This window comes from Artibeus jamaicensis, unplaced genomic scaffold (assembly GCF_021234435.1).
Source record: "Artibeus jamaicensis isolate MK-2021 breed Jamaican fruit bat unplaced genomic scaffold, CSHL_Jam_final contig_466, whole genome shotgun sequence".
Lineage (NCBI taxonomy): Eukaryota > Metazoa > Chordata > Mammalia > Chiroptera > Phyllostomidae > Artibeus > Artibeus jamaicensis.
Window position 1 is genome coordinate 6,994,896 of NW_026521844.1, and position 11,189 is coordinate 7,006,084.

At 36.6% G+C, this 11,189-nt stretch overlaps 1 protein-coding gene across 5 annotated transcripts in view; it reads left to right on the top strand.

Annotated features, from left to right (window-relative positions):
* ROBO1 (roundabout guidance receptor 1) overlaps nt 1–10,182 on the top strand; it is a 407,976-nt gene extending 397,794 nt beyond the window's left edge. For all 5 annotated transcript variants that reach the window (XM_053667254.1, XM_053667258.1, XM_053667255.1 and 2 more), the window contains 3 exons: nt 51–359; nt 6,068–6,264; nt 8,550–10,182. In XM_053667254.1, the coding sequence (XP_053523229.1) occupies nt 51–359; nt 6,068–6,264; nt 8,550–8,564 (521 nt within the window). In that variant the 3' untranslated portion in view covers nt 8,565–10,182. The remainder of the gene's footprint in view (nt 1–50; nt 360–6,067; nt 6,265–8,549) is intronic.
* Nucleotides 10,183–11,189: the final 1,007 nt, after the last annotated feature.

Here is an 11,189-nt window from a genome sequence, read left to right on the forward strand (position 1 = left end):
TGATTTTCTAAATGCAAACTTTTACAGTATTTTAAATATTTCTTTTTTAGATCTTCCACCTCCTCCTGTACCACCACCGGCTATAAAGTCACCCACTGTCCAGTCCAAGGCACAGCTGGAGGTACGACCTGTTGTGGTGCCAAAACTCCCTTGTATGGAAGCAAGAACAGACAGATCATCAGATAGAAAAGGAGGCAGTTACAAGGGAAGAGAAGTACTGGATGGAAGACAAGTTGCTGACATGAGAACAAATCCAGGTGAACCTAGAGAAGCACAGGAACAGCAAAATGATGGAAAAGGACGAGGAAACAAGGCAGCAAAACGAGACCTCCCACCAACAAAGACTCATCTCATCCAAGGTACTATTTTATTTAAGCAGCAAATAAATACTGATTGTATTTATTTTATTTTATTATAAATACTATTTTATTTAAGCAGCAAATAAATATCCGCAAGGCATGCTGTTAGGTTCTCTAGGGCCATATGAAAAGTTGTAAGATAGAGAAATTTGCTCTCTAATGGAGGAGATAGGCATTCACCCAAAGAATTTTTTTACAGTTCATTCTAATACATGATGATTTATACAAGACTTCTTGGAGAGATGCCACATGACTTATATGCATTTTAAAGCATGATTTTAGTAGATGACATAGGGAGAAAGGAATAGCAGGTAAAAGCAATCGTTAGAAAAAAAACATGGAAGCGTGAAACTGAATGTTTGGTGAACACTCATTTCCAGTTTGGCTGAAGAAATAGGATATTTGGAGCCAGGGACACATAGTAAAAGATAAAACCAGAAAGGTTGGTGCCAGATTGGGAAGGCCAGAAACACTGTTCTAAAGAGTGTGGGATTTATGATAAAGGCAGTGGTGAGCCAACAAAGGATTCTGAACAAGAAATGACATACAGATTTGTATTTTAGAAAAATACCTGGCAACGTGTTACAGTTAAGGAAGAAACTAGAATTAGTAAATGAAGGTATCAGAAAATGACAAAATAATCTAGGTATAAAATATGAAGGCGCTGAATTAAATTATTTATTCAATAAAGATGAGAGAACAGCCTACATCGGTATTTCAGAATTAGGCCCAGCAGGACTTGGTGGCTAATTGAATGTAGAAAAGTAAAATGAAATAATGGAGTTTAAAAAAGAAAAGTTACTCAAATGTTAATTAGATGGCTCTGTAAGACTAGTGGGACATAATTATATTAACCAATGTAGACAAAACAGGGAAAATCATAGACGTGTTGGGGAAGATAATTCCAATTTTGAGTAGATTAAGATGTTGACAAGAACACAGATATGAAAAAAAGCCATAAGAACTTAGAGATCTAAGTTTAAAGATCAAGAGAAAGGTTGCAGGTACAGAGTGAATTTTAGCACCATCAACACAGAGGTGAAATTGTATGAATTACAAAGACCAAATTATCAGTAGGATATACTGTTCAATGTTTAGCAATCCATTCTCTAGGAGGAAAGCAAAGCAAAACCCTAATATGTAACCATTTGCTTCCTTATGTTGTGTGATTACTCCAAAATGGCTGGTTTCAGGCTACTAATGTAAAGTCGGTGGCTGTGAAGTTGGAAAGAGATGGGTACAGTAGACTCGTGAAAGGGTGTGTGAGCCAACTGTAGCACACCAGTGGCCAGAGATGAGTATATTTAAAGACTAAGCAGAGAAAGAACATTCTAAGATGGAAACGGAGCTGGATCCAGTGAGAGAGATAAAATAGTCAAGATAACCAAACTAGAGAGAATAGTATCCTAGAAAGAATGGAGGAAGAAATTTGAAGATAAGAATATGAAATGCCACAGAAATGAAAGTGGAATGTGAATGGTGACCCAGGGTGTGGGTAGGAGAGGATGGATTTTGCAGAATATTGTTTGTGTGTGATATTTATTCAAAGGAATGATTTTTAGTTCATTTAGTCAGAATAAAAGACAGACTATATGGGTGTGAAAATGAGTGGAAATTATGGAAGGGATTGGTGATGAGCATTGGCTCTTTTTAGAATGTTGGTGAGAGAAGAGGAGGTTGGGAAAGGGTTTGGAAGGAAGACAGAATCCTTGGGGATGTTTTAGGAAAAGGTATTTGAACATTATTATAGACTAAGGAAAAGAAACCATTTTGGAGGAAGAAACACAGAAAAAGATTATTGATGAAGGAGTCAGGAAAAAGTGACAGGGGATGAATCTTAGAAGGCCGAAAGGGCCCTTTACTACTCTATTTTATAGATGTATTTTGGTAAGATTAGGCATCAGCCTGTTGCTTTGTGCTTTGGGGCACCTGGTCATTAGCCCCTTTTCATGTGGGGCACAGTTTCACTTTGTTCTGTGATAGAAACCTGAACTCTTAGCCCAGCCAGGCACAGACTCAGCAGTGAAGTGAGGAGTAAAGCTGTGCATTTTAGACAGATGCCTCTGCTGGGTGATCACAAAGCACTGGGTGATGTCACCACAATATAAAATTTAAAATGCAGCTTATCTGTAACACTTAAGACAAAGATGATCTGAATTTTCAACTTGGTGACTATACTCCAAGTGGTGATTCATAAATAAAATGTCATGCTCTAAGTATTAGGTGTATATCTTTCCTGAAAGTGTGGACCAGTTTGCTGCTCACAAACAAGCTCCCTCCATAGTAGTTGGCTTTTTTTTTTAGAAATGATTTTATAAAACCAGAACATCTTGTTGGATACAGAATTAGAACAAAGAGATTAAATTCTTTTTGTCAGTCTTCAGAAATTCAGTAACTTGTTCTTTGTGTTATAAAAATATCTAATGAAAGAACTAAGACTAGAACCATTAACCCAGAAATAAGGAAACCTATTTCATGGAAAGCACTGAATACACTGACCGATTAGTATTTTATATGTCTTGCTTTTCCAAGGTCTTATTTCAACCATAAACCTTGATATGTCATTAAATTATCATTTCTATGCATTGCTGTAGTTTCTAACTTCATAATTCAGTTTACATTATTTATAATGAAAGAAGAACCCTGATTTATATGTGTAACTAATGGTCATTTTTAATTAATGAGAGTGGTCTTCTAGACTGGAATGTCTGACCTTCTTACGGACATTTACCTCAATTGGTTCAATTTATTTTTACCTATATCGAACATCAACTGTGTGATTAAGCATTGTCAAGTAGTGAAATTTATGTGTAAGCATGAACCTTGACTTCAAGATGCTATAGTCAGAGAGGGAGCTAGGTAATTTGTAGGTTCACAGATATATATGTAACTGGCACACTGTTCACAGTGTCATGATACTTGATAGACCAGAGAAGGGACAATTATCCCAGTCTTGTGAGAAATGTAAAGAAAGACTTTTTAAACATTTTTTAATTGTTGTTCATGTACAGTTTTCTGCCTTTTCCCTCCAGCCCTCTCCACATCCCTCCCCTGTGTCTACCCCCCCCTTGTTACTGCCCATGTGTTCTTTATAATTGTTCCTGTAAACCCTTCACTCTTTTCCCCCATTATCCCCTCCTCTCTCCCCTCCGGTCACTGTTAGCCTGTTCTCAATTTCAATGTCTTTGGCTATACTTTGCTTGCTTGTTCATTTTGTTGATTAGGTTCCTGTTAATGGTGAGATCATAATGGTATTTGTCTTTCACCGCTTGGCTTATTTCTCTTAGCATAATGCTGTCCATTTCCATCCATGCTGTTGCAAAGGGTAGGAGCTTCTTCAAGAAAAACTTCTTGATCTTTTTTGGTAGAAATGATACATAGGCTGAGTGTCCAGGAAGGGTAAAATTTAGCTTGAGTGAGCAGAATGGATAGATTGTTCTGGCAGAGAAAGTCAGCATGAAAAACTCTGAGGTACATTGAAGACACTCTTAAGAAATGTAATACCTCTAGACAGTGAAGATGAATCTCTTGAGGTAAATGTAAGCTTAAGTCATAGATGTCCTGTAGTTCTTGTAGCTGAGTGAAGATGGTATAAAAAGGAATAACTCAAGAGGCAGAGACCTGTTAGGAGATATTTACAACCCTCCAATAGGAATCATAAAGAATATAAATGATGCTATGGGAACAGGGATCAATGAGAGAGAAAATCCAAGCCATTTTTTCGAGTTAAAAATCAGCCTCACCTAATTTTGTATATTGGTGTGAGGAAAGGTACCTTAAAGGTTGTTGGACAGGAGGGGAAGCTTTAAATAATACCAGTTTTCCTGTTTTTGGTCCCTTAATGATTAGCAATGCAATAATCTACTCCTGGGAATGCAGTGGGAGAAGAAATCTCAGGGGAATGAGCATGATGAAATTAACATTAGATATGTTGAGTTTGAGGGACACTCAAAAGGAAATGTTAGTTGAGTTGGCTATAGCAGTGTAAAATTCAGGGTATAGATCAAGAGTTGGAAATATAAAATAATGATTCATCATGATAAGTAGTAGTGAAAGCCACTCATCTGTTTACTCAAAACTTACTATTAATGACCTACTGTATGTCAAGCTGCATGTATATCAGCACAAAAAAATCAAAGAAAATATCCACTCTATGAACAGTTCTATTCTAGAAGTTTCAGTCCATGAGAATGGATGAAATCATCCACAGTAAGTGGGAAAACAAACACACACATACACACACGCATGCACACACACACATGCACACACTGGTCTAAAACTAGAAACCTGCAGGCCGTCAATATGTAAGTGGCACCATGTAAGAACTCACAGAAGTCGGCCAGGAAGTAAGGACCATAAACTAAGAGATCACAATATTTTTTCAGACCATAAGACACACCTCTGTTTTAGAGGAGGAAAATAGGGGAAACATTTTTTGAAGCAAAAAATGTGGTAAAATATTTAATTATATAAATAACATAGTATTTCACCAATGTAAATGTAAACAGAACTCAACAGCAGCATTAACAACCATTATTGTTAATGGAGGGCTGCATCTCATAGTCTGAAAATATGATATTTAAATTAATAGTGGTTTCCAGGTTAAGGCCAGTGAGAAGAGCGGAGATAAGACTGAAGCACAGTTAGCATTGTGAAAGTCAACAGTGAATTTTCTGTTTTGTTGCCATGATGTGTGCATAAATAGATTTCACTGGGACACAGTGTGCATGGGAGTTGCATCTGCCAATAATGAGTTCAAATTACTTTTCAAGAAGCTCTGCTGAGCAGTGAGGAAAGAGATATTGATTTATGTAGAGCACAAGCTTAAAAAGAAAGTTCTTAGCAAGAGAAAGATTTTATCATAGTGTAGTTTGTCAAAAAATAAAGTCAATACAGAGAAAAAGTCATCTGAAACAGGGACAGAAGATGAAGGTTACAGGAGATGAAGTGCTATGAGCCTACGGCACAGGAGGAGTGGTCCTCACGGACTCTCCTGGGCCTCAGTGCGTCAGAAATCTGTATGGTGAGTCAGAGATGGTTTCGTATATATTTGGTGTCCAAACGTTAGAGTCCACAGGCTTTGGAGAGAAATGAGAGGTTGGAGGATACATCAACAGCACCAGCACCAAATGTAAAGGAGTGTGGAGAGAGAGGTTCAGGAGATGGCAGTTAACTGGGTTGCTTGTTTTTTGAAGGCAGCAAAGATGGGAGGCTTTCGAGGTTCAGGATTCCACAATGTAAATATGGTGTTGAAGTGGAGCTTGATATCTCGATGGCTGGGAAGTGAACCAGATCTTGGCTCTGGTAGTTCGAGGAGGCTGGGCTTTGTTTCTATCGATGTTTACAGAAATTTTTTATGGTTTACAAAGAGCTTTTACTCTCCTGTTTTCACATCAGCGCTAAAAGCTCCTCTAGTTATAGAGATTGTTTCCATGTTTTTAGAAAAGTGAAAACTAAAGCCTAAAATAAGGATCACATAACAAAGGATAGAACCGGAAGCCCTGGACTGAGGCTTCCTGAACAACAAGGTTTGTTATTTTCATTTCTCAAAATCTGGTGCCGCCTTATTCATTACTGTTATAAAATGGCCTCATTTATTCCTCAAAAACACTGATGCTTCCCATTCAGAATTAGAGACCTGCGTGATGCATTAGAGAATAAAAATGTATAATGGTGTTCATATGCACTTGTTATATTTTATTACACAGAGGATATTCTACCTTACTGTAGACCTACTTTTCCGACATCCAATAATCCCAGAGATCCTAGTTCTTCGAGCTCAATGTCATCAAGGGGATCAGGAAGCAGACAAAGAGAACAAGCAAATGTAGGTCGAAGAAATATTGCAGAAATGCAAGTTCTTGGAGGATATGAAAGAGGAGAAGATAATAATGAAGAATTAGAGGTATCTATAACTTTGACCCATTTCCCAACATTACACTAGTACTAGTGTACTAGTTCAAAGTTAGGGACATCTTGCAGTCTACAGAAATAGTATTTATCACAAACCCTCATGTCAGTGATGCCAGAAACTGTTATTCTGAAAATATAATTATTTTTTGAAATATGTTCCAAAATTTTTAAATGGTAATAACACTTTCTTTTTAGATCTAGAGTTCATATTCATCTACAGGTATTCGGATAAGAAATTTATATGGCAAACATTAAGAAATAAGAACTGTTGATCTAAATAATTGTAATTCATAGTATTGTAGTAGGTTGTAAATCCCCAGTAAGGTTACAATTATATGATGTGAGTCAGGGTATTCTGCCTGTGTTATCTGCCACCCGAGTGATCGCTGGGGTTAATCTGGTAGATTTGGCCAACAGTGTTTCACCTTCAGTCTTCTGAAAATGAGAACCTGCTACTTGACACTGACCTTCACAGATAGAGTAGAACATTTCTTTCTTTTCTTTTCTCTTCTTTTCTCTTCTCTTCTCTTCTCTTCTCTTCTCTTCTCTTCTCTTCTCTTCTCTTCCCTTCTCTTCCCTTCTCTTCCCTTCTCTTCCCTTCTCTTCCCTTCTCTTCCCTTCTCTTCCCTTCTCTTCCCTTCTCTTCCCTTCTCTTCCCTTCTCTTCCCTTCTCTTCCCTTCTCTTCCCTTCTCTTCCTTCTCTTCCTTCTCTTCCCTTCTCTTCCCTTCTCTTCCCTTCTCTTCCCTTCTCTTCCCTTCTCTTCCCTTCTCTTCCCTTCTCTTCCCTTCTCTTCCCTTCTCTTCCCTTCTCTTCCCTTCTCTTCCTTTTCTTCCTTCCTTCCTTCCTTCCTTCCTTCCTTCCTTCCTTCCTTCCTTCCTTCCTTCCTTCCTTCTTTCTTTCTTTCTTTCTTTCTTTCTTTCTTTCTTTCTTTCTTTCTTTCTTTCTTTCTTTCTTTCTTTCTCTTTCTTTTTGGAGAGGAGGGAAGAGAGGGAGAAGGAGAGAACATTAATGTGAGGGAGAAACATTGATTGGTTGCCTCTCCCACACCCCAAACAGGGACAACCCAGGATCTCGCCTGCAACCCAGGCATGAGCCCTGACTGGGAATCAAACTGGTGACCTTTCGCTTTATGGGATGATGCCCAACTCACTGAGCCACACCAGTCAGGGCAGAGAGAACATTTCTTGAGTGGAAGATATACTTCTTTGTTGGAATATATAGATAATAATAGCATATAGAGTTGTCAATAATCATATAATATATAAAATCACCTCCTGTTTTTAAGATAGTGTTTTTTCCATTTCATAAGAAAACAAGTTGAAGACAAATTTATTTTTTGCATATATAGTTGGCCTTTGAACAACATGGTTATTAGGGGTTTTGACACCCACCTGTGTAGTCAAAAACCCATGTATAACTTTTGGCTTCCCCAAAACTTAAGTACTAATAGCCTACAGCTAACTGGAAGCCTTATCAGTAACATAGACATTTAATGAACACATATTTTATATGTGATATATATGATATACTGTACTTTTAGAATAAATGAAGCAAGAAAAAATAAAATGCTATTAAGAAAGTCATAAGGAAGATAAAATACATGTACAGTATTTCATGAAAAAATCTGTGTATAAGTGGACCCAAACAGTTCATACTGGTGTTGTTCAAAGGTCAACTATATATGTAATCACAAATAGATTGTTAAATGAGTGTTAAACTGTAGCTTTTAATACTACAAGATGAAAATTGTAAGTAATTATGTCTGATTAAATTTTTGTAATGCCAAATGTATTTGGATTTTGAGGTTTGGAATCAGAACACTTTCCTCCTGCAAATACTGTTATAGAAGTTATTTTCAAGTGTTTTGTTGTTGTTTTTGTTGTTTGGGGTTATTTTAAAGTATAAGAGCTCTTCTGTGGAAAGAATATGGATGAGCATATAGGTAACTCCAATATTTAAAACCGATCAAAGTTGAGCTATAATGTTGAGTTGGGACTGGGGGAGTAGAGAACTCAGCCTACTGCTGCTCCCTCCCCCCAGCACCACGCCCCCTGCACGGAGACACCATGTGGAACAGGGTCTGGGGCCTGGTAGAGAACTATTGGGTTTGCCTTCAATACCAACTGAAGTTGACAAATGAATCTGTTGCTGTGAGCGCTTTCCAATGTATGCCAGTGAAAGAATGAAGAAATACAAAGTATAAGAATAAAAACATATATATATATATAATACACTAAGATTTATTTTTAAATTGAATAATAACTTCTCTCTTACAGGAAACTGAAAGCTGAAGACAACCAGAGAGGCTCATGAGATCTAATGTGAAAACGATCACTCAAGATGCCTCACGTCTGATGACACATGACGCCAGATAAAATGTTCAGTGCAATCCGAGTGTACAAATTGTCATTCTTATTCCTCTTATTGGATACCATTTAAAAAATGTATTGGGTTTTATTGTTGTTTGATCCCTGTCCCTGCGAGGGACTTCTCTATTCCCCTCGCTTTTGGAACAAACCATTATGCCTGACTTCCAGCAAGGGAAGTATTTAACTTCTTGCTTCAGTCATCAGCCAACAGAAGAGAACAGAATAGTTCTCTTGCATTGCCCCCTGAGATATGGCATTGCACTGCTTATATACCAAGCCGATTTATAGCAAAATATTGGTCAAAGATACAAAGTTGATTAATCAACCTCATGCCAAGGGCTCTGAAGATATATTTTCTATAACCAACTGCTAATGCAAATTAAAACACTTCATTTTAACATGATTTTAAAGTCAGTCTTTCATACCACCCTTTGCTGGGAGAAAATAAAAATATAGCAAATGCAGAACAACCACAATCAATTTGAGTGGGGTACAAACGTTGTAAATATATACTCTTTGCAAACCCTGGTGGTACTTTATTTTGTCTTCATTTCAATCACTGAAGTACGTTCTTATTGGAAATGTTCTTTTGGATGAATGGGGTAAGCCAGTTGGATCTCTGGTTGTCTAGTCATTGTCATAAGTAAGCCTAGCAAAAACCTTATTCTATTTTTCAATCAAAAAGCAATTATAAATGCATATCACAAAAAAACATGTTTTTTAATGACCAATTGAATAAGGACATCCCTATCTTAACTGGCCTAAATTTCTTCTGGTAGTGTCAGTTCAACTTTCAGAAGTGCCACTTAAGGAGGTTTGATTTTTGTTTTTGTAATGCACTGTTTTTAAACTTTTTTTTTTTTGGTTTTAAAAGCACAATCACTAAACTTTATTTGTAAACCATTGTAACTATTAACCTTTTTTGTCTTATTGAAAAAATGTTGAGAAGCATTTTTAACCTGTTTTGTTAATGTTCTATGTTTGTATTTGGAATATTTGAATGATGACAGGTGGTGAAGTAACGTGCATACCTTATTGTGGGCCACAGACCCGATGGTTCTTACTTTTTCTGGACCTAAAGAAAAAAAGGTTTAAGTTTGTTGTGGCCAATGTTGATATTTACAAGATTTCCTTACAAGCTCAAGTAGAGGCATTATGTGCTTTGAATTGCCAAACGATGCCCTCGGACTGTAGAGTTTTATGATCCTTTTTTTGTCATCACATAAATGTCATTGACTTTACAATTGGTGCTATTTGAAGAAAAAAATGTACACTTATTCTTGCACAGGTATCAGGCCTCACCCACTGGAAAACAAAGCCAAACAAAACTGAACCACAAAAAAAAAAGAAAAAAAAAGAAACTGGTGTTCACCAAAAACTAAATGTGTTCACTTAGATAATTTGAAAGTGACATAGAAAAGCTGTGCAGTACTAAGGAAACAATCCACGTGATTAATGTTTTCATTATGTTCATGTAAGAAGCCTCTTATTTTTAGCCATAATTTTGCATACTGAAAATCCAATAATCAGAAAAAGTAATTTTGTCACATTATTTATTAAAAATGTTCTCAAATACATCATTCTTTCTTGTGTTGATTTCTTTTTTTTTTCATTGTGTGGTCAAGTTTATTCCATTTTATCACGAGGTGTGCTGTCTTCACATTTCACTAGTAGATTATCAGATCAGTACACATTCTGTTTTATGGACCATCAGGTTCTTACTATACTAGTAAGAGGAAAATTCTCATTTTCTCCACTGAAATTAAAGAGTAAGATGCATGAAAACCTAAAAGTTAGTCTTTTGATCAGAGAGGGAGGTTTTCTATTAAAGGTGCACTAAAATATTTATGTATGTGTATCTGAACTTCAGTTAACCTTTCTCTGAAATAGGATTTAAATATGATAAATCTAACTTGTAAAGTTTGAACCAATTATGTTCTGTCAACAAGAAAATTATATAAAACCAAAATATTTACCAGTAACTACCTGCTTTCTTGCTACAAAGTTATGTGACATTTTAACAATGCAATACTTATTACATACCAGGTTGCACAGTATTATTCACTAATGTCAGCGTATTTAAGTATTTAACTCTGGATGCTTGAGATGAGCATCATGTCTTGGGAGGGCCAAGAGCAATAGAATATAGTGAACATTTTTTTTCCTATGACATATTCATTAGTAATTTTGTGTCATCCCCAATTTGAAAATCCGGAAAAAAACTGGTAAGAACTGGGACACAATTTTAAATTTAAATTTATAAAAATGGAGTAATCACCAGCATCTACTTAGAGGTGACCAGGTCCATCAGTCAAAAAATCAGTTTCCAATGTATTTTAAGGACAAAAGTGGTGAGACATGTTTAGTGACCTATCCCTTCAGTTTCCCTTGGTGCGTTGAGTAAGTTAGTCTCTTCATTTATAGTATGTGATATGCATACAGTTATTTGCATCAGAGGGCCTGGGTTCTAGTCCCAGTTCGTCACAAGCTGTGTTTCCTTGCACATGTTACTTCATCTCTGAGTCTCAGGTACCTCACCTGTAAATT